At 34.1% G+C, this 27,527-nt stretch overlaps 3 protein-coding genes across 4 annotated transcripts; 1 reads left to right on the forward strand and 2 right to left on the reverse strand.

The window, feature by feature from the left end:
* Positions 1–2,822: 2,822 nt before the first annotated feature.
* On the reverse strand, positions 2,823–5,718 carry LOC111807090 (beta-fructofuranosidase, insoluble isoenzyme CWINV1-like). Its single transcript, XM_087128763.1, has 8 exons — positions 5,517–5,718; positions 5,384–5,392; positions 4,814–5,301; positions 4,346–4,720; positions 3,797–3,955; positions 3,475–3,716; positions 3,302–3,392; positions 2,823–3,168 (listed from the first exon to the last, which is right to left on the reverse strand). Exons 1-8 carry the CDS (start codon positions 5,695–5,697, stop codon positions 2,989–2,991), a joined length of 1,725 nt encoding a protein of 574 aa, XP_086984889.1. The 5' UTR covers positions 5,698–5,718; the 3' UTR covers positions 2,823–2,988.
* A 5,501-nt stretch (positions 5,719–11,219) lies between these two features.
* LOC111806389 (beta-fructofuranosidase, insoluble isoenzyme CWINV1) lies at positions 11,220–14,226 on the reverse strand. 2 transcript variants are annotated; one of them, XM_087128762.1, is made up of 8 exons: positions 14,020–14,226; positions 13,890–13,898; positions 13,316–13,803; positions 12,859–13,233; positions 12,155–12,313; positions 11,836–12,074; positions 11,663–11,753; positions 11,220–11,529 (listed from the first exon to the last, which is right to left on the reverse strand). In XM_087128762.1, the coding sequence occupies exons 1-8, from the start codon at positions 14,198–14,200 to the stop codon at positions 11,350–11,352; spliced, it is 1,722 nt and encodes a 573-aa protein (XP_086984888.1). In that variant the 5' UTR covers positions 14,201–14,226; the 3' UTR covers positions 11,220–11,349. The 2 variants fall into 2 exon arrangements, with proteins under 2 accessions (XP_086984888.1, XP_023547449.2); XM_023691681.2 differs by lacking the exon at positions 13,890–13,898 and having other exon boundaries at positions 14,020–14,221.
* An 8,965-nt stretch (positions 14,227–23,191) lies between these two features.
* On the forward strand, positions 23,192–26,606 carry LOC111806391 (protein indeterminate-domain 7). The gene is made up of 4 exons (XM_023691683.2): positions 23,192–23,912; positions 24,594–24,993; positions 25,209–25,672; positions 26,060–26,606. The coding sequence occupies exons 1-4, from the start codon at positions 23,693–23,695 to the stop codon at positions 26,458–26,460; spliced, it is 1,485 nt and encodes a 494-aa protein (XP_023547451.2). The 5' UTR covers positions 23,192–23,692; the 3' UTR covers positions 26,461–26,606.
* The last annotated feature ends 921 nt before the right edge of the window (positions 26,607–27,527 follow it).

The following is a 27,527-nucleotide window of genomic DNA, read 5'->3' on the forward strand; positions in this document are numbered from 1 at the left end:
GAAGATTGAAATATTGGGTTTTTTTCATTTGTATTTATAATTAAAAATCTAATTTTGATTGGCCACATTTAGAGAACAAACCCTGTAATGGTGAGTTGGATTATAGGTCAAATGGGTGAAAAAGAGTTTAAAAAAAAAATACTTTTATTAGATATTCTATTAATTTTGTGTCTAATAAATTTTTATTATATTTAATAATTTTTAAAATTATATAAAATTAGCCTTTTTTAACTTATTTAGTATTGGAAACTGATTGCGGAGATTTTGAAAAATAGAAATAGTGTGAAAAGTCAAATCTATCCTAGATTTGCTAAAAGAATGGGTTGTTATAAAGATAACGAAGGATAATAATAATAATAATATATTAATAAAGTTTGGATATTTTGGACTTTTAATCAACTGCATTTTTTATTTTAGTAATTTAATACTCCAAAAATAATGAATTTTATAACACAATTTATTCTACTTGATTTTCTACGTCCTTTTTATTTGACCTTACACCTATAAAAGAAAACCACGTGTCACCACAAATAATTTTTAATTTTTTTAAATGATTAATGTATTAATATTACTAAAATAAAAATAATAAGAATATTTATTTTATTTAAGAAATTATGATGTTGAAACTTTTAAAGGTATTTTTTTTATATTTTTTTTGACGTATAAATGTATTTTTAAAACAAATTATTAATAGTTTAAGTAAAATTAACTGTAAAGATATTTTTTATTTTCTTTTTTTTTTTTAATTGACTTCCGATTTAAAAATATCACTAAAATTTTTAAAAATTAAAAGGAATTTTTTAAATGAAATGATTGACACTATTAGAATCACAAAGGTACTTTTTTTGTAGTATGATTGTGACACTAGTCATATACACACACTTAAACTAGTAACTTTACGATTTCATTCTTAGTCGGACTACGACATAATTTGTATACATGAGTTTATATAGAGATGTCTACGGGACGGGGCGGGGACGAGGAAGCCTTCCCGTCCCCTTCCCTACCACCTATTTCATACTTCATCCCGCAAAATTCTCCATTTATTTGTGTGGGAATTGAGGAGGATTTTTCACTGAAAAATTACGGAAAATTAATTTTTCCTCATTTATTATTATTTTTTAAAAAAATAGTTATTTTAAAGCTTTCATTTTCAATATAATCTTTAATAAAAATTTATAATAAATTAAACATCAATTGATTTTAAAATTTAAAATTTTAATATTACAATATACTTAATTTAAATATTACCGCGTCTCAAAATTAATTAATTAATTTTTTTAGTATAGCGAAATATATATATATATATATATATAAATTATTCTTATTTTTAATATGTATTGAAAATATATTTATATTAAACAGCGGGGAGGTGAAGCGGGAAATTGTGCGGGGGCCGAGACGAGGAATATAATCTCATTCCCCGCCCCATCTATGTAACGGGAAAAAATGTTGCTTACTTCTTCCCACATATCCCATCTAAATGGGAAATGGCTCCTCCGTTCAAGTGGAGGGGTCACCGTGAGTAAAATAAACTTTTTTTAGTTTATACTTTCATTAGGAATCCGGTACCACCCTGTATCTAAAGTCACTTAAGATTAACCCTTGTCATCTCTGTACACAACAACCTACTTAAACCGTTGAGGTACGAATTAATGTAAAAAGTATGATTAGAATATTTTAAACTGCAACGTGAGAGAGGTGTGAATTGAGGTGTCAAAACTAGTCTCAGCGATATCCATTTAACTTATACACATCCACTTCAAACGGAGTGAGAAATGAGGATAGGAAATTAGACAGGATTGAGGATAGAATTCTATTCTCTATCCCTATCCCGAGACTCAACTTTGTCATTTATGTATAGCAAAAACAATTGGGTTGGGGATAGAGCGAAAAATGGTTCGGACACAATGATAGAAACTTGTAGGGCGTGTTGTTGAGAATGTAGAGGATAAAATGAGATGTGACGTTACATTTGAAAGCAGATGCAAACTTGAGCCTTATAATAAATGCAAGTCAACTAGACATGAGTGACGTTTATGGTCGAAATGAAGCTTAGTTCGCATATATCATACTCGGTTGAGGCAGAAAGAATCTTGCTTAAGGTTTGATGAAACTATAAAGACGACCGAAAAAGTATAATGGGGCTAAATATTAAATAAGTTACTGGGTGTTCTTTTAATGATTTAAAATAGAGTAGCAAGATGAACATCGACACGTACGGGGACGCCCATAATGCCTCCCTTCATTAGCTTGCCTCATTATAGCTCAAAACAACGTTCAATTCTGAACGACTGACTTTTATCAGTAAATGATTAGTGATTACTTTAGCAAGTATGGGGGGATAAACTGTCTTCCCATCGTGAGCCGATGCTGTTTGTCGGAGATGTGGGCTGACTCATGAGGGACCCTAAAGTATAATCCATCTTTGTAGTTGTGCAGTTCGAGATTTTTTTCGTGAGTTCCTCATTTCAGTTATCGTTCTTTCATTATATGAAATGGTTTGAATCTCGCTCACTATATTTGAAATGTGATATGTCATGTAATGAAAACACGTCACATATGAAAGCTATAATTTTCCTCGACCCCTTCTATGGAGAAGAGAAGAAAGTTAAAGAGAGCAAGAGATGGGAGCGGGAATCACTTGGTTCCTTGTAGGGAACTTTCTCTGTTATTGTTTGCAATAATAATAATACTAGTTTTCGTCTCCGTCCCCGTTTAGCTAACGAGGAGAAAATTCTCTCCACACCTTCCTCTACTTTCTGTCTTATTCGGGACAGATTTTTGTATAGTTTCAATCCCTCTCAGAGCATGCTAACTCGTTTTTAGATATCTAAGCAGAATCGATTTTTTATTAATTGATATTTTTTAGTGAGAAATAAAACGTGAGTCTTACTCTATTTTAATGCTTTTATGAGGTTCGTAAGAAAGCAAACGAGAACCTAAAAGAAATATTTTATTTAGTTACCGATTGGGTTACCAAAAAGGTCAACTTATTTGAGCTTTTTTCATGCTCCAAGCACTTAGTTTTGTGATGGTTACACTCTCTGTTCCATTGTTGAAAGCATAGAGACCAGCTTTGTCTCCAATCGCCAACCATGGATACACTCTCGCTGTGATGCAACCCTTCCCTTTCGATCCAAAGCTTTCTACAATTGAGTGATCAATCTGTAAATGTTTCATAAAAAGGGTCAAATTCATCCATCTAGATCTACTATGGTTAGAATCGATAAGCTTTAATAACTATGAATATCGAGACTCGAACATGATAATGCTCCATACGTATAAAAAAGAATCTCACCAGACTTCTCAACGAAACGTTTTCACGAACTGGGTCTACATCCAAGAATGCTCCATATGTTGTCTTGTCATTATTAGTGTTCAACGAAGACCTGTCCAACGAAAAAAAACAAAATTCATTCAACGCACGATCGAACAATACGAAACAATTACACATCACGTTGTTTGGCATACCTGCTTTGGTCGCTACACATAAGCACGACATACTTGTCTTGTCCTTTGAAGAATATCCTAAAGAACACCGAAGTGTACTCTTCTAAGTTGTTGGAAGCCAAAACTAGAAGCCCAAATGGACCAACTCCACCCTTGGCAGCTGCTCCCATTTGGCTACAAACCAATTGTGGGTCTTTCCATTCAGCCTTCAGCCTTTGAGCTTTGTTGAAGCTTTTCACTTTGAATGAAACATCAACATCGGCCTGTAATGATAAGAACAATGTCAATAAGAAACCAAACACAAAATCAAACAACCTTAATTAACACAAAATCAGTCACTCACCTGTGCCGCTGTTACACCTTTTACTGCAATTATTGATCCTTTCTTCAATACTTTGTTTGTCAATTTAATTTTGTCCTTTCGAAGTTTTCGAATTTCTACTATTGGCCATTGGATTAGTTGCTTTCCAGATGCATCAAGCCAAACAGTCCTTGGAATTGCCTGCAACAATGAAATAATATAATAATTTTGGTATAAATTTATTTTACCTTTTAAAGTTTCTTAAAATTAATTATTTTACTTTTTTTTTTTCTTTCTTATTTTTAGCGGATAGGATGGGCTATGGTCAAAGAAGTCGCTCGAAGCAGAGGCACAAATAAATAGCTACATGAGTTGCATCCTCGGTTTCTTTCAACGGTCTAAGAATAGGAGAAAAAAGACGAGGCTGAAGCAGGCCACTACTTGGGGTGAGAATGACTCAACTCCGCTTTATTTTCATTAAAGTCGTAGATGAAAAGATCCAAACGCTCAATGGAGAAGGGGTTCGAGAGATGACAGAGATAATGTAGTATTGAGTATGCATAGTGATAGATTTTAGTTTGACTTGCTTACCTGGACGCCCGACCATCCCTTCTTGATATCATCATCGACGCTTGAAGATTCATTCACCCAACCCCACAAAACTCTCCTCTTCTTTTGGCTGTCAAAGAATGTCTTTGAAGCATAGTACTTTCCATAATCATATCTCAATCCCATGTAGTTTTCGATCGATCCTTTATCCGGAACATAAATATCTTTCTTCAAATTGTATGTTCCAACCGTGTACTGATCATGCTTAGTATCATCCAAGCTCACTTTCAGCACGTGTTTCACGTGCCGTCCACTCACACTCGTGTCAATTCCCGCCCGACTGTTCTTGGCCACAGGAAAGAAATCCGGACACTCCCACATTCCCATACCATCGGCATAATGAAGCGGATGGTCAACCTACATATCAACGACCAAAAGATTTTATTACAAGTTTGAACTTTAAATTTAACCGAGAAACGAGATATAGAGTTTTTTAACTTTCTACTACACCTGATCCCACCGAACAAAATCTTTGCTTTGGAACATAATGGCAAGTCCACGGGCGTCAACTTTGCTCCCGATGATGACCCTCCATTCGCCATCGGGGCCGAGCCAGGCGGTGGTGGGGTCGCGGAAGGAGCTAGAGTTGATATGGTTTTGTGGGGTGGGAGACATGAGAGGGTTGTTTGGAGATTTCACCCATTCTCTAAGATATGGGTCAGACAGATTCTTGGGGACGGCCAAGTTTTGAACTTGTTGGTTTTTAGGGTTAATTCCCGTGTAGAGTATCGCCGGTTTGTCACCAGGGAGAATGGTGGCGGATCCCGACCAGCAGCCGTTGATATCGGAGGGCTGAGATGGGTAGATGGCATAATCATGGGGTTTCCAATTGATCAGGTCCGTTGATGTAGAGTGGGCCCACACAATGTTACCCCACACAGCTCCTTTAGGATTGTATTGGTAAAACAGATGATAAATTCCCTTGTATATCATTGGCCCTGAAATGATCACAACCGTTCAATTACCATTCAAATAATAATTAAAAAAAAAAAAAAAAACCAAGAGTAGAGATGAACAAACCATTTGGATCTGTGATTGGGCAGACAGTTCCATAGCCAAATTGAGATGACAAACAAAAAGATGGAAACTTTAAGAACATGAAAAAAAAACCCATAACAACAAAAATGGAAAAGAAAGCGAGGGAGAGACAGACCGTTGATCCAATTCTTGGGAGGCTGAAAATGGTAGGAAGTTCTGTAAGGCTGTTCATGATGATGAAGAAGAAGGCGAGAAGCTTGAGCTGTGTAAACATGGTGGGAAGCTTGAAGCTTCAAAGCTCCATGGGCGAGCAAGAAACAGAGGAAGGAGATGAAGCAGAGAGAGGAGGAAGCCATTGTGATTGGTGAAGAAGATTGAAATATTGGGTTTTTTTCATTTGTATTTATAATTAAAAGTCTGATTTTGATTGGTCACATTTAGAGAACAAACCCTGTAATGGTGAGTTGGATTATAAGTGAAATTGGTGAAAAAGAGTTAAAATTATATAAAATTAGCCTTTTAAGTTATTTAATATAGGAAACTAAAAGTTGAGAAAATCTTTTGAAAAATAGGAATAGTGTGAAAAGTCAAAATTTGCTAAAAGAATATATGTTATAAAAGTTATAAAATCTCTGTGAAATGAGGATAGGAAGTTAAAAGGGACCGAATAAATGATATTTAGTAATAAATTATAATTTACCGTATATATCATACTTGATATGTCTGCAAAGCTTGAAGAATCTCAACAGCAGGTGCTTGAGCTCTGAGCTTTTGAGGAGGATCGTGTTCAAGAACCGCACAAACTTATTCAAGATCACGATCGAGCATGGGAGTCCGAACTCAAAGTTGTTCAGAAGCACCACACAATGGATGCTGCTACATTGGTCTTTGCCATGAATGAAGTTAAGAGGCTCAAGGTCCAGCTGAACATGGTGTCTGAAATCCAACCAAACCCAAAATAACCTCGCTGAGTCTGCACAAGTTGAGATGAATTATTTAAGAACGCAGCTCTCAGAGACACTCTCTCTTGTTGAAAAACTGAAAAATGAGCTCAGTTACGGCAGAGAATCTGAAGCTGAAGTCCTTAACATTGCAAGAAAAAGTCAAAATCAATTAGAAACAGTCAAAGCAGCTGTTATGTATTGATATGAGTTTGGCCTGATGCTCGTGGTATTGATATGACTATGTTAGCTGTTCCACCAAGTGCTGTCATGTATTTTGAGTGTCAAAATTTGGTGATCTCAAATTTGCATGAACATGCAAACATGACTCTTTAAATAGAGTGATCATGGTACATGGAAGGTCTTTCTTCTTCTTGGTGGAAAACCTTGAGAAAAACCTCTCACAAACATCTCTTCACATATACAAAATCCCTTCCAAGTTTAGTCACTCACCGGATTCCACAATCCCGTTCTAAGGCCGGAGGATAGTGGAGAAGACACTAGTGGTGGTTCGAAATCGGTTCGTGAGGAAAAAGGAGTTTGAACTACAAAAGGTTAGTATCTAAACTAATTAAGTTTTAATACTTATGAACATGCTAGTTATATACTATAATTAATGTTCTTAAAGTGCTTAAGATCCAAATTGCTTCCGCATGTGTTATATTAACACCATCAATTATATCCTATTTAAACGTTGTGAATATCAATGAAGATTGAACCTTCGATCCCAATTCTATTTCTCATTCTTAACTCTGTATTGAATCCTCGAGTAATAATATTTTTTAGATCTATTCACACTTTTGAGTGGTAGATATTGTGTATTAGAGCCAAGTTGGTAACCAAGGGTTTGATATTATTACTAAACGAGATGAATGGTGGAAGTGTTTTTATGGGTATAGCTATGGAAAAGCTTCTTGTCAATAATTATAGTTATTGGAAGTTATGTACGGAAGCTTATCTACCGGGGCAAGATTTGTTGGATTTAATTGGAGGTGATGATATAGAAATTCTAGGAGATACTCCACAAAATGTTGAATTACGCCGAAAATAGAAGATCAAATGTGGAAAACCTTTATTTACCTTGCGAACTTTGATTAGCAAGGAATATATTGATCATGTTCGTGATTTAAAGTCACCAAAGCAAGTGTGGTAAACACTTCAAAAAATATTCACTAAGAAAAATACAGTTCGATTGCAATTTCTAGAGAATGAACTAGCTGTGGTAACTCAAGGTAATTTTTCTGTTGAAGAATATTTCTTGAAAGTGAAAAATCTGTGTTCTAAAATTTCAGAATTAGATACTGAGGAGCCAGTGAGTGATGCTCGGTTACGGCGTTATCTTATTCGTGGACTACGAAAAGACTTTATGCCCTTTGTTTCCTCAATACAAGGGTGGGCATATCAACCTACGGTTATTGAATTCTCCAAAGTCAGAAGTTGTGTTGTGTGTCAAAGATCAAAGGAGACATAATTTTCATTCAGAGACTTCATCAAGCAATGGGAATCTATTCAGAAGTGAGGAGTCGTCAAAGAAGCCATTTAAAGTTTGTTACAAGTGTGGAAAACCTGGTCATTTCAAACGAGATTGTCGGGTGAAAGCGGTGTGTGATCGTTGCGGAAAGCCAGACCATATTAAGCCAAATTGCCGAGTTAAAATGCAGGAATCAGAAGCAAATGCGATACATGAAAGTAAAAGTTCTTCAGATCCAATATGGGAACACTGCTTAACAATTAAGATTCTTGACCAGCCAACAAATGTGACTTTAGCTGTACATCAAGATGATGTCTCTACAGATGTTCATGTCTTTATAGACTACAATGAAGAATGAATTGTCGATTCTGGTTGTTCTCATCATGCAACTAGAAACGAAACTCTTCTAGAAACGAAACTCTTCTATCAGCAAAGTGGCTGAATTGGAATCACGACTTTCTCAACTCCAGGAGGAACTGAAGAAAACAAGAGATCAACTGAGCGCATCTAAATCACACCAAAAGCAAGCCTAACAGGAAGCAGAAGAAGCATAGAAACAACTATCAGATATGTCTGCAAAGCCTCAAGAATCCAAACAGCAGGTGCTTGAGCTCTCAGCTTCTGAGGAAGATCGTGTTCAAGAACTGCACAAACTTTCTCAAGATCGCGATCGAGCATGGGAGTCCGAACTCGAAGCTGTTCAGAAGTAGCACGCAATGGATGCTGCTACATTGGTCTCTGCCATGAATGAAGTTTATGTTGGGTTTTATGTCCTAAAACTCATAGTTTGTAAACAAAAACATATTCTATTTTCAATAAAGTTATTATTGATGTTTATTCAGTAAAGATCGTTATTGAATAAAGTGAATTTTACGATTATTAATCTAAATCCAATAAACTAAGACTACTCTGGCTATAGTATGATTACTTGAACTATATGTAGAGACATAAGAGTGGATCAAGTTCAAGTATATAGTCAAAATGATCTATAGTACAGGGATAAGGCTGAGTACCTTATCCTAGGAACACTATGGATGCGGTCCACTTTTGTATATGATATAAACAATGTGATCTCTAAATTGTACATGTGGAGACATGTGAGTGGGGGGGCGTCCTATGCAATGAGTATTGCATAAGATTGGACTATGAAGAAAATCACTCTCACCTTATAATGTCGTTTACTGTTGAGACTGATTTTTTCACTCGATGACCTAGGTAACTCGACCTTGATCCTGAGCTAACTATGAACTCCTGTTTATTCAGAATTATTCTTAGATTTGCATGGGTGAGAGTGGCCCGAGTTCGCCGACTCAATAAGCCTCCCATTTCAAGGGTAAGACTGGGTAAATAGCGGGGGACATAGGGTGCAAGATAGAATTCACTCCTACCCGCTTTTCGGGATAGTAGAGAGGTTGTTCCCTTAAGTACTGACTCCATGTCTAAACAAGGGGCCTCACTCTCTCATTAGCCCGAGAGGGATTTGGTTTGGTGGTTGGACCACAAACCAATTGTTCATTAGAGGATCAGTGGGACTTAAAGAACAAGAAGTAACCTTAGGGGTAAAAACGGTAAATTGACCCAGCTCTAGTTACGAACAACCTATGAAGGATCGACATACTAGTCATGATCATATCAAATGGACATAAATATATCTATAGTGAGGGGAGTGCAAATACTAGGCTACAGTGGAGTATCCTAGTAGTTAACGAATGTTGGTTAAAAGGTTAATGAGTTTAGCTGGTTAATTCATGATCTATAGGTCTATTAGGTCCCCTTGCTAGCTCATATCGGACTAGTGACGAATGACGAGTGAGTTTAAAGCGATCGAACTCAGATTAGGGAATATGTGCTAAATATATACGATATATTTAACCACATTTTGATTTAATTACGAATTAAACAAAATAAGAGAATTTGAGATATTTAAATAAGATTTAAATATTTTAATTATGAATAGGGATTCATAACCCATGAATTGATTGGGATTGACATTTGATTTAAGGTTAAATATTAATTAAATTGTTTAATTAATCCTTTAATATTATTTTGATTTGAAATTAATTATTTAAATTAATGGTTGAATTAAAATAGAGAAAGTGTTGACTCGAATTATAGTCAAAATGTTGACTTGTCAGTGGAATATTGAATGTCAATATATGGTTTAACAAACTTGCATATTTGCCTCTAATTCCACAAATTTGAGTGGAATTTTGAGTGTCAAAATTTGATAATCTCAAATTCTCACGAATATGCAAATCTCACTATATTAATAGAGCGATGAAGGTACATGAAAAGTCTCCTCCAAAAAACTTTGAGAAAATCTCTCAAAACTCTCTCTTTACATATACTAAATTCCTATCAAGTTTAGTCACTCACTGTATTCCACCATCTCGTTCTAAGGCCGGAGAATAGTAGGAAAGATACTAGTGGTGGTTCGAAACCAGTTTGTGAGGAAAAAGAAATTTGAATTACAAAAGGTCGGAGAATAGTAGGGAAGACACTAGTGGTGGTTCGAAACTGGTTCGTGAGGAAAATGAATTTAAACTACAAAATGTTAGTATTCAAACTCATTGAGTTTTAATGCTTTTGAACATGCTAGCTGATTTATTATAATTGATGTACTTAGAGTGCCTAATATCCAAATTGGTTCGTCATGTGTTATATTAACACCATCAGTTCAGAGGCTCAAGGTCCAGCTGAACATGGTGTCTAAATCCAACAAAACCAAAAGTAACCTCGCTGAGTCTGCACAAGTTGAGATGAATTATTTAAGAACGCAGCTCTCAGAGACAGCTCTCAAGTTGTGAAACATAATATGTGGCTGCTACAATGGCTACTCAAGAATATTTGTGGTTCAGGAGGCTTACTCAAGAAATGTGTTATCGCAGGATATTGAATTGCAAGAGCAGAAAATACTTGCTAATGAGCAAAGTTGCAGACATATTTACTCAGGCACTTGACAAAGTGAAATATGAAGTTTTTTTGTAAGGCTCTCGGAGTTATCGAGAAGTAAGCTTGCACAAAGGGAGGATGTCAGAATTTAGTACAACTTATTGCTAGTTTGAATTAGTCAAAATATTTGTAATCAGTTAATATTTGTAGAATATATTAGTTATAGAATATATCTTAGATATTGGTGATCAGTAATATTTTTCCCTTATAATTTGATTAGTAGTATATTTTATTTTATTCTCCAAACTTAGTTAGTTTACATTTTTTTCTTATAGGTATTAGTTGCTAGCTTATATCCTATTTTAACGTTGTGAATATCATTCTTTAACTCTGTATTGTTTCCTTGAGTTATAATATTTTCAAATCTATTCACACTTTTGAGTGGTAGATATTATGTGACTTGTTTCAACGGTGGCTAGAGCAGTTATCTAGCCAATCATCTTTTTATTAAATGATTTTTTTAACTTTTTATTAGGTTCATAAGAAAGCAAAGGAGAAGTTGATCACATGGGAATGCAGACTAATCACGTGGATTTCTCAACCTTCACACATGAATTAGTGTCAAATCCAAAACAGTTTCAACACAAAATTGATTAAAATAAACAAAGTAAAAGGAATATATTTATTTAGTTGCCAAAAAAAGGTTAACTTATTTGAGCTTTCTTCATGCTCCAAGCACTTAGTTTTGTGATGGTTACACTCTCTGTTCCATTGTTGAAAGCATAGAGACCAGCTTTGTCTCCAATCGCCAACCTTGGATACACTCTCGCTGTGATGCAACCCTTCCCTTTCGATCCAAAGCTTTCTACAATTGAGTGATCAATCTGTAAATGTTTCATAAAAAGGGTCAAATTCATCCATCTAGATCTACTATGGTTAGAATCGATAAGCTTTAATAACTATGAATATCGAGACTCGAACATGATAATGCTCCATACGTATAAAAAAGAATCTCACCAGACTTCTCAACGAAACGTTTTCACGAACTGGGTCTACATCCAAGAATGCTCCATACGTTGTCTTGTCATTATTAGCGTTCAACGAAGACCTGTCCAACGAAAAAAAACAAAATTCATTCAACGCACGATCGAACAATACGAAACAATTACACATCACGTTGTTTGGCATACCTGCTTTGGTCGCTACACATAAGCACGACATACTTGTCTTGTCCTTTGAATATCCTAAAGAACACCGAAGTGTACTCTTCCAAGTTGTTGGAAGCCAAAACTAGAAGCCCAAATGGACCAACTCCACCCTTGGCAGCTGCTCCCATTTGGCTACAAACCAATTGTGGGTCTTTCCATTCAGCCTTCAGCCTTTGAGCTTTGTTGAAGCTTTTCACTTTGAATGAAACATCAACATCGGCCTGTAATAATAAGAACAATGTCAATAAGAAACCAAACACAAAATCAAACAACCTTAATTAACACAAAATCAGTCACTCACCTGTGCCGCTGTTACACCTTTTACTGCAATTATTGATCCTTTCTTCAATACTTTGTTGGCCAATTTAACTTTGTCTTTTCGAAGTTTTTGAATTTCCATAATTGGCCATTGAATTAGTTGCTTTCCAGATGCATCAAGCCAAACGGCCCTTGGAATTGCCTGCAAAAAGGGAAATATCTATTTAGTCTTAATGTTTTTTTAAAATTAATTATTTTACATTTTTTTTTTTCATTTCTTTCTCATTTTTAGCATAGGGTGGACTATAGTCAAAGAACGAGCCGGAAGCAAAGGCATCAATAAATAGCTACATGGGTCCCATTTTCGGTTTCTCTCTAGAATAGGAGAAAAAAGTTCAAGCCGAATCGGGCACTATTTGAGGTGGGAATGGCTCAGCTCCGTTTTATTTTTCCATTGAAACCGAACTTGTAGAAAGCAATATTTAAGTAAATAAAAAAATTATTGTTTTATAATTTTTTTAAAATATAATACCCTATTTCTAAATTTAAAATTTAAAAAATATTTTTTTTAATATAATCCTTTTAAAAATAAAAGTAAATTTTTTATTAAAATAAAGATAAAATTCGAATCTTTCTCTGTTCATGTCGGCCAGAAAGTTTTTTTTTTTTTTTTTTCTTTTTAAAATATTTTTTAATGCTGAAATAAATAGAGTTGTATTATTCAAACATTGACTTTGACTTGTTTACCTGGACGCCGGACCATCCCTTCTTGATATCATCATCAACGCTTGAGGATTCATTCACCCAACCCCACAAAACTCTCCTCTTCTTTTGGCTGTCAAAAAATGTTTTTGAAGCGTAATACTTTCCATAATCATATCTCAATCCTGTGTAGCCTTCGATCGATCCTTTATTCGGAACATAAATATCTTTCTTCAAATCATATGTTCCGACCGTGTAATGATCATGCTTAGTATCATCCAAGCTCACCTTCAGCACGTGTTTTACATGTTTTCCACTCACACTTGTGTCAACACCCGCCTTGCCATTTTTTGCAACAGGGAAGAAATCTGGACACTCCCACATTCCTGTGCCATCGGCATAATGAAGCGGATGATCAACCTAGATATGAAGGACCAAAATGTTCTATTACAAGTTTAAACCAAACATAAATTGAGATAGAGTTTTTAGCTTTCTACCATACCTGATCCCACTTAACAAAATCTTTACTTTGGAACATAATGGCAAGTCCACGAGCGTCAATCTTGCTCCCGATGATGACCCGCCATTCGCCATCGTGACCGAGCCAGGCAGTGGTGGGGTCACGGAATGAGCTAGAGTTGATATGGTTTTGTGGGGTGGGAGCCATGAGAGGATTCTTTGGGGATTTCACCCATTCTCTAAGATATGGATCAGAGAGATTCTTAGGGACAGCCAAGTTTTGAACTTGTTGGTTTTTAGGGTTAATTCCTGTGTAAAGAATCGCCGGTTTGTCACCGGGGAGAATGGTGGCGGATCCCGACCAGCAGCCGTTGATATCGGAGGGCTGAGATGGGTAGATGGCATAATCATGGGGTTTCCAATTGATCAAGTCCGTTGATGTGGAGTGGGCCCACACAATATTACCCCACACAGCTCCTTTAGGATTGTATTGGTAAAACAGATGATAAATTCCCTTGTATATCATTGGCCCTAAAATGATCACAACCGTTCAATTACCATTCAAATAACAATTAAAAAAAAAAAAAAAAAAAAAAACAGAGTAGAGATGAACAAACCATTTGGATCTATGATTGTGTAGACAGTTCCATACCCAAATTGAGATGACAAAGAAAAAGATGGAAACGTTAAGAACAAGAAAAAAAACCGAGAAGAACAAAAATGATAAAGAAAGCGAGAGAGACAGACCGTTGATCCAATTCTTAGGAGGCTGAAAATGGTAGGAAGTTCTATAAGGCTGTTCATGATGATGAAGAAGAAGGCGAGAAGCTTGAGCTGTATAAAAATGGTGGGAAGCTTGCAGCTTCAAAGCTCCATGGTAGAGCACGAAACAGAGGAAAGAGATGAAGCAGAGAGAGGAGGAAGCCATTGTGATTGGTGAAGAAGATTGAAAATATTGGGTTTATTTCGGTCCCTATTTATAATTAAAAATCTAATCTTGATTGGCCACATTTAGAGAGAGAAAAAGAGGAGAGAGAGAGAGAGAGTGGAAAAAACAAACCCTCCTCAAAGGTGAGTTGGATTGATAAGTCAAATTGTTGAAAAAAACTATTTAAAAAAAATACTTTTATTAGATAATCTGTTTAATACAAAAATTTTAAAATTAATACATTAATTTATGTCGTACACGATACTAAAAGTTAAAAATTTATACGTTATAAACAATATTAATGGTGTGAAAAGTCGAATCTACCCCTACATGAGCTAGGAGTGTCTTCAGGTCCAAGTTAATGAAGGACAATTCCACGTGATGTGGTGGATTGTAAGAAGTATAGAATAATATAAATATAATAAAATTTGGATATTTTGGACTTTTAATTAAGTGAATTTTTAATTTTAGTAATTTAATACGCTAAAAATAATGAATTTTATAACACAATTAATTCTCCAACATCATAAGTGTTTTTAGTTGACCTTAGAGACCTATAAAAGAAATCCACGTGTCACGACAAATAATTTCTATTTTTTAATTGAGAAATTATGTTTTGTTAAGAAAAATACGTGTAAGTATTCAACTTTTCTATTCCTTTAAATTTTTAAATATTTTATGATCTTAAAATTTTAAAAATATTTAAAATTAGTAAGCCAAACTATTAATACCAAAAATATCATTAAAACTTTTAAAATTGGTTTTGAAATATTCTTTAAAGTTTTAATTTTTATTTAATATATTTAGTTTTTTTAACAACGTTAAGAAAAATATCCTACTCTTAGTATATAGATGTTTTAATTTTTATAAAAGAAAACTAAACATTTTTTAAATATGATAATAATTGTAACAATATTTTTGAAGTTTTTAAAAATTTAAGTAAAATTAAAATAAATATATTTTCAAATTTTTTCTAAAAATTTAGGGACTCCAGTATGATCCAACCTCCAACATATCGTTGAGGCGCAGTGTCGGCACAGTCATGTCATCCAACACTGTCTTTGAAAGACTCATTTCAAAGGAAGTTGTTGCGAGACTCGCCCTCATTGTGACACATATGTGTCATAGGGTAGCTCACTTAAAACATAGAGCCTACGAATGGTGAAGAGTTGACTCCTACCTCTAGTACAGTACATTTTGAGGCATTTTCAATCCAGCGAGTATAGGAAAAAGCAATTTATACTCTCATTAGAAATCGGATACCACCCCGAATCAAAAGTCACTAAGCTTGACGCTTGTCATCTCCTTGAACAGTTGAGGTACCAATCAACGTAGAAAATATGATTAAAATATTTTAAATTGCAACGTGAAAAAGGTGTGAATTGACATTTTGAATTTTCAAAAGCAATGTGCTTTATTCTTAAAAGAAATTAATTGATGTGACCTATAGCCTATCAATTTTGATTTTTTTATTCTTACAAAATAAAAAAATATATATACAGAGGAAAATATAGACGAGTGTTTAGTAACCCCAAAATGTAGGCATATTGAATCGACTACAAAAGTCATTTTCACTCATGCAAATCAAAGAACGAGCCCTCACAAGAGTTCATTATTTACTCAGGATTAAAATCAAGTCGCATATGATTATCTTGTGAAATATTAATGTTCTCCATTAACGGATTTATAAGGAGAGATTAAATATTTTGTGGTCGAATCTTATACAAACTCATTGTATATGATACCTCACTCACATGTATTCACATGAACGATTCAGATCAAATTCTTTGTAACAATTACAAGGTGGGTCGTATCAATAGTGGCACCCAACATTTTTCATATACTATAAACTTTTTAGGTTATTACTTGAACACAGAGGCTTTATGGCATAAATCCCAACACAGAGGTACGTATATGAGCTCGCTTAAGGATTCATGTGCGCCTACATGGGTCGTATAGAAAGAAGTACTACACATCCGATTTTGCCCGAACTAGAATTAGAGACCGAAGTCATGTTATAACTTTATTATAATAAAAGAAAAATGAAGTTAATACACAAATTATAGTAATTAATTTGGGTTGATATGTCTATTTTAAAACACCAAATAATAAATATAAAGTTTGGTAACGTTATAATTTAACAATTGTTGTGTTGTAAAAAGCCCATGAAAGAAGTGATATGGGCCTAACCCTATTAGTATGAAGCCCATTTGGATCCAAATTAGCGAGACCACAAGTTGGAATATGGTAACTATGTACTCAACAACGCTAAATCTGTTTGTAGCGGGATGGTATCAGAGCCACACACCAAGCAGTAGGATGGTATTAGAGCTCGGAAGAGAAAGTCTAAAAAGACAATAGCTGCTTGTAGTGGGATGATATCAAAGTCAGACACCAAACAGTGTACCATTGAGAACGCTGAGTCCCCAAGGGAGTGAAAAATTGAACCGGTTAATAGCGATACGTAATGGGTTAAATAATGAATCATAACAGATAATATTTACTAGCGATGAGCTTGAGTTGTATGTATATATTTTTTATATGTATATATATGTATGTATATATTTTCGGTTAAACTATTTCCTACCTTATTTATGGAGAAATACTTCAAGTAACCATTTTGCATTTATTTCTTAAATAAGCATTAAAATCTCATAAATGGTAAAAAAGAAAAAAAAAAAAAACTCTAGTAAAAAGTAAAAGTTTTGGTATCAAATAGTTAAAATTTGTAAGTAAAAGTTTTCTTACCATATATAGAATATGTTTAAGTAAATAAAGGACTCATATTGTAACTTTATTAATTTATGTGCATAAAATCAAAATTATATAGTTTTATATCTTCACATTATATTACCCGATTTGTTCTAAAATTATAGCGTTTGTTGATTATTATTTCGTGGAACTCAAAAGAAAAGAAAATAAAATTATTCTTCCATAGATTTTAAATTAATTCAAAGAGCTTTGGATAAATTCCACCTTTGAAAATTGGATTTAAGTACACTTTTATCATTATCATTGTAATTTAAGTTGAAAATAAAATATTATTTTTCCCTTTTATAAAAATAAATAAAGAAATAATACAATAAGACCCACATATCTCCCTAAATTTTTGGAACGAAAATCAGCTAAAATTATTGACGACTAGTTTTAAATACGTTAACATCTTATGGGTCTTCTTGCACCCTCTCATGTATTAGGGGAGTCAGAGTCTCGAGAAAATTAGGGTTGTAGCCCTCTATTTAATATGTCCCGAGGAAATTAGGGTCGTACCCCTCTATTCAATATTTTTATCATTTTTGTGAGTGATATAATAAAAAAAATCTCAATATTTATTAGAATAATGTTAAAAAAAAAAAATTATGTGATATATATAGTGAAAAAAACAACGAGGAACACGAAAAGGGTAAGAATAAAAATTCAATTCAAAATATTTGATTTTCTTTTATAAAAATTTCAAAATTATAATTATTTGGTGATTTATGGGGTCAAATTGCGAACCAATTGATTATTTAGGCGATTTAATTTTATAATAAATAATTAGCGGGAGAAAAAACACTAGCCGTACGATCTGGTGATTGGGTAAAATAGGGGCCCACGTAAGCAAGTGTCAAAAGGAATTATGCCGCCCTCCTTTCCCTCTCGAGTCAGGCACCGTGAAGGAGTCTACTCCTCACAGACCACTCACGGAATGACACGTGGAATTGTCGGGTCAAGTACGGCTTCGTTGACAGGTCACTCTCACGAGCATGCATGTAGAGAACACCGTGAAAATTACGAACAAATTTTTTTCTGACAAATTTAAAAAAAAAAAAAAAATGATGGGATTTGTTTTTATTTTTGTTTTTTTATTTTTATTTTTTGTTTTTTTTTTTAATAAATTGTAAAAATAATTATAGAATAACAGAAAAAGCAGCGTGCTCCTGAAAGCCATCATTAGCCGTTGACTCTCTTCCTTTGTCATTTCCCCATACATTTCCCACCGTTCGATTAGCCATGTCCCCACTCTCTCATTTTCAACTTTTTTTTTTTTTTTTTTTTTTTTTATAAAAACTTTGAATTAAATTACAATTTTATTATTTTATTTATTAATTAACATAACATATAATATATTATGAAATACTACATTTATTAAAAATTTAAATTCGAATTTGAGTTATAATAAAAATATATAACCAAAATTTTGGGAAACGGTAAAAAGTTTTTTTGTGGAATTCAATGAATTTAAAACTATAAAACATAATCCAAATTTGTCCTTTTATCATTTTTTTAATATTTTTAATTATTATTATTATTATTATTATTAATTTGTTCACGTAATTATTAATTTAACGTAAATTGTAAATAAATAATTATTCAATTAGTCAAAATGTTTGAATTAATATCTTTTGTGTTTTTCGTTTAAAACACAATTTTTTAAGAATTGGTGGTAAGTCAAATCTATTTAGTATTTATAAAAAATGCCCACATCTTACTTTTCTTCCAAATTCTGCCCCCACGAAGCAAAGAATTTGAAAATTAGGCACTTAATAGCTAAATTTTCATTGTGTAATAATAACTTACTCTAATTTAAATATTTATTTTAAAAAGATTTATTTATTTTTAATAATTTAAATATGGGGAGTAAATTAAGATTAAAAAAAAAAAAAAAAAAAAAAAAAAGGGGGAATCTTTGGATTAAATATTGAACAATCATTCAATGTGGGACCCACTAGACTTCTGTTATGCCTTCTCGTGAAGCCTCAGTGCTTGTGATTCAGATTTTTATCATTAGCCTCTTTCTCTCTCTTCCAGTCACTTCCCATCCAAATCTGGGCGAGCTCTTTTATCCTCACCCTACGTAAAACCTTGGCTTAATAACCCCCCAATCAAATCGCTCCATTTGGATATTGCTAATAATTAATTAACCTTTAAGATTAAGATTTTTTTTTTCATTTTTATAAATCAATTTAAATCATTATTCTTTTAGAAAATTTCGTCTACAATATAATAATTTCAAAGATGAAGGATTAAATTGAATTATTTAAATATATTCTAATGTTTATGGGCAAACAAATATAAAGTATTTTTTTCGTCCCTACATTTTAATATATTTATTTTAGTTGTTATAAACCCTAGAAAACAATTATTTAACCCACCGTACACTCGAGTCACATAAGTTGTTTGCAAGTCGTACCCTTTGCTTGAAACGAATGACCTTAAATAGTAATCTATCCGTCAATTGGCTCGTTACGTATTGTTGTCAACCTTACGGTTTTAAAAACGCGTGTACTATGGAGAGAGTCTAGTCCTACATCGACCAGTGTCTAGTTTTGATACCATTTGTAACAGCTCAAACTCACCGCTAGCAGATATTATCTGTTTTAGGCGATTATGTATCATTGTTAGTTTTAAGGTTTTAAAACTATCTATTAAGGAGAGGTTTCCACACCCTTATAGGAAAAACTTTGTTTCCCCCTCCAACCAATGTGGAATCTCGCATACTTACCTTCTCGAGTCTCGAGAGGTCACCAACCATCACAACTCGTTCGGTCATACCATCGAGAACGGGCCCACGTGTTTCTTATCTCATCGAGACTTCCCGAACATCCATCCATCCGGGTTCTATCAAGGCATTGACTCTCTCATGCCCATGTCGTGTCATTTACGGATACCGTATTAGATAACGGGTGTATGTAGCAACCTCCAACACGCGGGTTGGGGCGGAATATTGGCACACCCATGCCGCCCATACTGTCCCTGAAAAACCCATTTCAAAGGAAGTCGTCCGAGACACTCGTCTCGACACACTGGCCCACACTGTGACACACGTATGTGCCCCAGGGTAACTCACTTAGGCCACAAGTCCAGGGGTGGTGGAAAGCTAACACCATGGTACTCTTATAGTACATTTTGAGTCATTTTCAATCTTCCAGACATAACAAACTCTTTCAACGGTTCGATAGAGCTTTACCATGTATTTCTGCTATGATTATTTGAGACCCACGACATATTATATATATATATTTAATGTAAGAAAAAAAATCCTACATGGTTTAAGGGCAAGAATGAGAAGGAGTTCACGGGACCTAAAAACAAGAGCCAAACTAAGAATCCTAGAAATATTGTCCTTCTTAGGGTACATCCACATATATTCCTTAATTTCTTTTTAAATAATTTATTTAATTATCTCAATTATTCAATTTTTTAATTTTCTCAAATACAAAATTTATTATATGGTCATAAATTATTTAATTATCTCCATTAGTCAAGAAAAAATAAAATAAAATATAATAAATTAAAATAATATTGGAACTTAGGTCAATTTCGGGTGGCCTTGTGTTAGGGGCCACAAAATTAGCCAAACTTTTTGACATAAGAGTCAACTAATGGCATCTTTTTTTCTACTTTGGAGATCGTATTGCTCAAGTCATAATCTTTGATTATTAAGCTCTAATAAGTCTTAATGATGTCACTAATCTTTAAAATTAGGGTTTCATTTTCAATCATTAATTTCCTTTCTTAATCCATTATTTGTACTTCAAAAGTTACCCTACGTTAAAAAATAATAATAATAAAACCCCACTTGTTCAACTTACGTCAGGATCTCATTCGGTAAATTTGAACTTTCTTTGTGAGATTCCACATCTGTTGGAGAGAGTAACGAAGTATTCCTTATAAAAATGTGAAAATCTCTCCCTAATAGACGCGTTTTGTAAATCGTGAGGCTGATTGCGATAAGTAACGAGTCAAAACGGACAATACATGTTAGTAGTGGGATTGGATTATTACAAATGGTATTAGAGCCAGTTACTGAACGATGCGAGACACTGGTGAAAGTAGGACTAGATTCTCTTCATAGTAGATGTGTTTTAAAATTGTGAGACTGACAACGATACGTAATGAGCCAAAACGGACAATATCTGTTAGTGATGGGCTTGGGCTGTTACAAATGGTATTTGAGATGCGAGACAATGGTCAAACTAGGATTAGACCCTCTTCATAGTAGACGCGCTTTAAAACCATGAGACAGACAACGATATGTAATGAGCCAAAATGGACAACTGTTAGTGGTGGGCTTGGGCTGTTACAAATGGTATTAGAGCCAGTCACTGGACAATGCAAGACACTAGGCTCCATAGTAGACGCATTTTAGAACCGTGAGACTGACAAAGATACATAATGAGCCAAAACGGACAATATCTGTTAGTTGTGGGCTTGAGCTATTACAAATGGTATCAGAGTTAGTCACTAGACGATGCAAGACACTGGTCAAAGTAGGACTAGACCCTCTCCATAGTAGACGCATTTTAAGACCGTGAGACTAACAACGATACGTTATCTGTTAGTGGTAAGCTTGGATTTAGGCTATTACAGTTGGTATCAAAGCTAGACAACGAGTTGTATACCAACGAGGAGGCTGGACTCCCGAAGAGATTATGATATCTACTTAGGGCAAAAACGAAATCTCATACAAAACTTAGTAAGTAGAAATAGCAAAAATTTAGATCGAAGAACTCGAAACATTTAAAACTAGAAAAGTATTACACGACTTTGGATCGGATCGTGGTCGGATGATGATGGATTACACTAGATGTGACAAAAAAAATAATGAGAAGGAAAAAAAAAAATAATAATGAATGAATGAATGAATGAATGAAATTTGATTCAATTGCATGGAAACATAATAATGATGAGGAGTTTGATTTCTTGGAAGGTATGAAAATATGCATAATATTCAAACCATATTCATACTGTCCTCTTCAAATATTTATTTATTTATTTATTTATTTATTTTGTTTACTTTAGGGTAAGAGAGAAGGGAAAGGTGATAGTGATTAAACCTTAGGGTAAGTAGAAAAAAATTGTCCTACTTTTTCTCTTATTCAATTAAAGGAAAAAGAACTTCGAGAAAAAAAAAAAAAAACCCTAATAATTGTTTCTACCCTAAACTTAACCTAGCGTGTTCGGTTTTTACTTTAACCTTTTCTCTTTTTTCGTTCCCGTGAAAAAGAAAATCAGGTAAGGGTAAAAATGTATGCTTCTAACGCGAACAAACGAGCAGATAACTTAATCTTTGAGCTATGTTCGTATCTGTACGACATGTTTTTTTTTTTTAATACATGTTGACATTCTCGTCTTTATATTAAAGTTTTAACATTTTTACGCGCACGTATTTTTAAGAGTATTATTGAGTTGAATTGAGTCTCATTCAGACATTTTTTAACTATTTTTTTTAGTTGGTTAAGGTTGTTTGAATTATTTATTCAAAATTTTGTTTTTAATAAAAGTAAAATGTAAATTACATTTTTATATGGTTAAAAATTAGGGTTATTGAAGAATAAATAATAAAAAAATTGGAAATAAAATAAACATATGTATATATATAATTGTATCAGCTAAGTTCACGAGTTGGAGATAAGCGAACTCGAACAGTTGACACCCGCCACCTGACAAACTACTGCCTCTTAGGCCCCCGACTGATTCTATCAAAGAGACCAACGATAGACAATAACTCCCACCGAACACAGCTTACAACTTGCATCACACTGCGCTCTCCAAAGAGCAACTCTTCTCAAAATCTCAAAACGTACTAAGAGTTGGAATCTCATTCTAACGGTTCGTGAGAATCTAGCTACAACAGAACCAGGAAGGTGAACCAACTAAATTTTCTTTGAACTCAATACAGCTCAAATAAATTTATAATCTAATCCAAATTCTTCCGACTTTGAAGTCATCTTATTTTTTTAACATCAATAAGTTTTTAAATTCGATATAACATCTCGATAATATATATTTTAACTAATTAAGTTAAAATCTCTCGAGAAAAATAACACAAATTTATAAATAAATTAAATATAAAAAAAAAAAAAAACAAAGGAAAAGACAGAAAGTGCAGCGTCAGAATTAGCCGTAGGGTTCCAATGGCTCTTTGTTTTTTTTTTTTTTTTTTTTTTTTGGTTTTTGGGTATTTGGGAGTTTTATCTTTTGGAGTTGTGTTTTGTGATTACATTACACACACAGACACTTCTTCCATTCTCATCCATATCTCTCTTTCTCTCTCTTCTTTTTTTTTTCTCTCTCTTACTTTCTCTCTCTTCATTTTTTTTCTCTCTCTAGGATTTGAAGAACTGGGTTTTGTATATTTTTTTTGGGTTTTAAATCGTATGAAAAAAAGTTCAAATTTTGAGTTGTTTCTCTTTCTCTCTCTTAAAAACAGCAGCCTGCTTGTTTCTTTTGAGCTTTCAAAAAAAAAACTAAAAGTTGTCTCTTTGGTTGTAGCCAAATCCAACCCTTGAATGCAGTAATAAACAGGTTACATATCCTTATAACCTTCAAAAAAACCACACCCTCCAACCCTTTTTTTTTTTTTTTTTCTTCGATTTTTGTTTGTTCTTGTTCGTGTTCTTGTTCTTTGTCGGGTTAGATCTGTTTTTTGCTGTCTCATGTGGAAGAATTTTGGAATAATTTCAAATCACTGATATAGAAGAGGAAGAAGAAGAAGAAGGGATTCAGATGATGATGAAAGGGAATTTTTTGTCTCAACAACAACAACATCAACAACACCAAGTTTTAATGGATGAAAATTTGTCCAATTTGACTTCTGCATCTGGTGAAGCTACTGCTAGTGTTTCTTCTGCTAATCACTATTTTGCTCCTCAATCCCAACACCCGCCGCCGCCACCGCCTCCACCTCCTCCTCCGAAGAAGAAACGCAACCTCCCCGGAAACCCCGGTATGATTTCTCTTTAGCTCTGATACTATGTTGGAGTTTCGTCCTCCTTCATCGAGGTTAATTAAGTTGATGAATTACATCAAAAATCAAACTTTTTTATTCATTTCGGGTTCTGGGTTACAACAAATCTAATCTTTTCTTTTGTATTCGGTTCAAGTTACAGTAAATTTAGCGTTTTTATTCATCCCGACTTCTGGGTTACAATAAATCTAATCTTTTTATTCATGTCGGGTTCGAGTTATAGTAAATTTAACATTTTTATTCATTTGGACTTCTGGGTTACAATAAATCTAATCTTTTTATTCATGTCGGGTTCGAGTTATAGTAAATTTAACGTTTTTATTCATCTCGACTTCTGGGTTACAATAAATCTCTAATCTTTTCATTCATCCGGATTTGAATTACAATAAATTTAACATTTTTATTCATAAGGATTTTGAGCTGACAACAAATCTAACATTTTTATCATATGGGTCGAGTTATTTTCATTCATTAGGGTTCTGGGTTACAATAAATTTAACATTTTTATTCATCGAGCTACTAAAAATCTAATCTTTTTTTTCATACGGGTTCGAGTTATTCTAATTCATCTGGAATCTGGGTTACACTAAATTCAACGTTTTTATTCATTCGGGGTTCTGGGTAATCCATAATTAAAGGTTTTGATTGATTTGGACACAGACCCAGATGCGGAAGTGATAGCGTTATCGCCGAGAACACTAATGGCGACGAATCGATTCGTGTGCGAGATCTGCAACAAAGGGTTTCAAAGAGATCAGAATCTTCAGCTACATAGAAGAGGACACAATCTACCATGGAAGCTGAAGCAAAGATCAAACAAAGAAGTGGTGAAGAAGAAGGTATATGTGTGCCCAGAGAGCAGCTGCGTCCACCATGACCCATCAAGAGCCCTTGGAGACCTCACAGGTGTCAAAAAGCACTTCTACAGAAAGCATGGCGAAAAGAAGTGGAAATGCGATAAGTGTTCTAAGAAATATGCTGTTCAATCTGATTGGAAAGCTCACTCCAAAATCTGTGGCACTAAGGAGTACAGATGTGACTGTGGAACACTGTTTTCAAGGTAATTATTAATTAATTATGTTTTTAATTCATTAATTACACTATTATTATGCTATAATTGTCTAATTATTCCCTTTAATTAATAAAATTCATTAAAAAAAATTGAATAAATAATTATTTCTGACAAGAAAAAAAAAAAAAAAAAAACAGCTCTTCTAAATTTGTCTTATTTTTTTGTGTTTTTTTTGAAGAAAATTATGTTTCTCTCTCATGCAGGAGAGACAGTTTTATAACTCATAGAGCTTTCTGCGATGCATTGGCGGATGAAAGCGCGAGATCAGCTATGGCATTAAACCCGCTAATTTCTTCTTATAATAATAATAATAATTTTGTTATTAAACGAGACTTTAGTAATGGTAACAATATGAGGGCGGAGATTCCACCGTGGCTACACTCGAATGATCTTCGAGGGGAAATTTTTATTGGGAGTTGTCAAGACGAGCATCCGCATCAGAATCATGAAACCCTAAACACGAACGGGCACGGACACGGACACGGGTGCGGGGCGAGTATTGGACTTCCTCCTCCTTCTTCATATCAGTGTTCTTCGGTTTCTTCTCCTCATATTTCAGCCACTGCATTGCTGCAGAAGGCAGCTCAAATGGGTGCCACCATGAGTAGTACCACTACCACGAGTGGCTCTATGCAAAGGCCCCACAAGATGGTTCACGTGTCTACAGGTGCATGTTTCTATTTTCTTTTGCTTTTTTGTATTCTTTATTGCTCTATAATTCTCGAGTTAATCTTTCGTTCGTGTTTTTTCTTTTACTCGTTCGTATGTCTACCTACTCGGGGCTACGGGTTTTCTAAAAATACAATGATTCGAACAATTTGATTAACTTAACCTTACTACGGTTTAAGTTGGGTTATGAAATTATTTGCGTTAGGTTCATATAAATGAAAACGGTATGGATTCGATTGGTTCCCTGAAACCCCTTTACTCGAGACTTGAAAATTAGTAAAAATTTTCATAAATTTAGTAGCTTCTCGAGTTATTTAAATTTTTTATATTTTTAATTATTTATAATAAATTCGAAAGCTTAAGCTGATGGGTTACGGTATGACAGGTGATTATGGGCAGATCGGAGGAGGAGCGGTGAGTTGTAGTAGTAGTTGTACTGATTACGGGCACAAAGCTGCGGCGGTTTCAGCTTCCGAACCCGCCACTTTTCTTCACGACATGATAAATTCCCTCTCTTCTGCTTCAGCTTCTCATCCCTTCCTACAAGATTCCTCCTTTAACGACGTCACGGCGTTCCCCGCCATGCATCACCACATCGTCCCCGCTACTGCCACCACCACGGTCACCGCCGCTTCGGGCGGTCGAAGCGACGGTTTAACGAGGGATTTTTTGGGGCTTCGCCCTCTTTCCCATGGAGATATTCTAAGCCTTACTGGTTTTGGGAACTGCATTGTTCCTAATTCCTCCAATCTTCAAAGTCAAATCCAGAAGCCATGGCAGGGTTAGATTCTTATTACAAGATATGAACAACATTTTTATTTTCTCAGCTGTTTTTTTTTTTTTCACGTAAATTACTTTATGGAATGTTCATCATTTGTAAGCTTAATTATTGTCACCTTTATTTTATATGAAAAGAATATTTCATATCTTAATTAGGGTTAAATCATAATATATAAACTTTATATCATGAAACTATGTAAATATTTCGACTCAGTTATAATCATATAAATCGATCTTCCAAACTCGAGAAACAAACCGTCGTCATTTCCAAATTCGAGAAACAAACGTTATCGCTCATTCATTTTGTAAACTCGATAAAGCGGTATCTCATATTGAGAATATCTCTCCGTTCATGAAAAATGACTCGTGTTATTCTTCGTTGAGTAGTGGTTGAAAATGTTGAAGTTTCTTAGAAGATAATCAGTGTCGGTGGTACTTTGAGATTATCGATTGTTGAGTTTGATAGAATTTATGGGTAGAATTTATATTACTTTTATTTAACTTATGGTTTGTCCATTAAATTGTTGTCGACTTTTTACTCTATTCTATTATCTAACATGAGTCCGTTTAATATTCCATCATGGTTGGTGTTCGGTTAGCATTTTCGACCAAAAATATTCGTAATATTTCATTGATATTATTAAAAAGAAAGGGAAAGAAAGAAAGATTGTTTTGTAATGAAGAAAATAACCTAATAAGGATTGCTTAAGAATAAAGTAAATAGAGATTTTAGACATAAAGCCTAATACTAACTCATTTTTTACATTGTAATTATAAACAATTCTTTTTAGCAAACAAATAATGTAAAATTTACACTGCTTGAAATAGATTTTCACACCTTTATAAATTAAAAAAAAAAATTGGCGGAGAATCTCACAATCCACCCTCTTTGGGGACAAGTGTTCTCTCTAATACACTAGCCGGTGACTAGCTTTGATACCATTTCTAATATCTCACTATCCACCTTCTTTGGGGACCCAACGTCCTCGTTGATACATACTTCAATGTCTAGCTCTAATACCATTTGTAATATCTCACTATCCACCTTCTTTGGGGACCCAACGTCCTCGTTG

This window comes from Cucurbita pepo, chromosome 12 (genome assembly GCF_057944985.1).
Source record: "Cucurbita pepo subsp. pepo isolate OVF chromosome 12, ASM5794498v1, whole genome shotgun sequence".
Classification (NCBI taxonomy): Eukaryota; Viridiplantae; Streptophyta; class Magnoliopsida; order Cucurbitales; family Cucurbitaceae; genus Cucurbita; species Cucurbita pepo.

Bases quoted from the DNA above. Each gene is read 5' to 3' on its own strand.
- LOC111807090 (XM_087128763.1), bottom strand. From the start codon at position 5,697: ATGGCTTCCTCCTCTCTCTGCTTCATCTCCTTCCTCTGTTTCTTGCTC. The intron at 4,721-4,813 runs GTGTAGTAGAAA...GTTGATATGTAG, and splicing joins ATTTTGTTCGGTGGGATCAG to GTTGACCATCCGCTTCATTA. The intron at 3,169-3,301 runs GTGAGATTCTTT...AAACATTTACAG, and splicing joins ACGTTTCGTTGAGAAGTCTG to ATTGATCACTCAATTGTAGA.
- LOC111806389 (XM_087128762.1), bottom strand. From the start codon at position 14,200: ATGGCTTCCTCCTCTCTCTGCTTCATCTCTTTCCTCTGTTTCGTGCTC. The intron at 12,075-12,154 runs GTGAGTGACTGA...TTATTATTACAG, and splicing joins AAGGTGTAACAGCGGCACAG to GCCGATGTTGATGTTTCATT. The intron at 11,754-11,835 runs GTATGCCAAACA...TTCGTTGGACAG, and splicing joins ATGTGTAGCGACCAAAGCAG to GTCTTCGTTGAACGCTAATA.
- LOC111806391 (XM_023691683.2), top strand. From the start codon at position 23,693: ATGATGATGAAAGGGAATTTTTTGTCTCAACAACAACAACATCAACAA. The intron at 23,913-24,593 runs GTATGATTTCTC...ATTTGGACACAG, and splicing joins CAACCTCCCCGGAAACCCCG to ACCCAGATGCGGAAGTGATA. The intron at 24,994-25,208 runs GTAATTATTAAT...TCTCTCATGCAG, and splicing joins TGTGGAACACTGTTTTCAAG to GAGAGACAGTTTTATAACTC.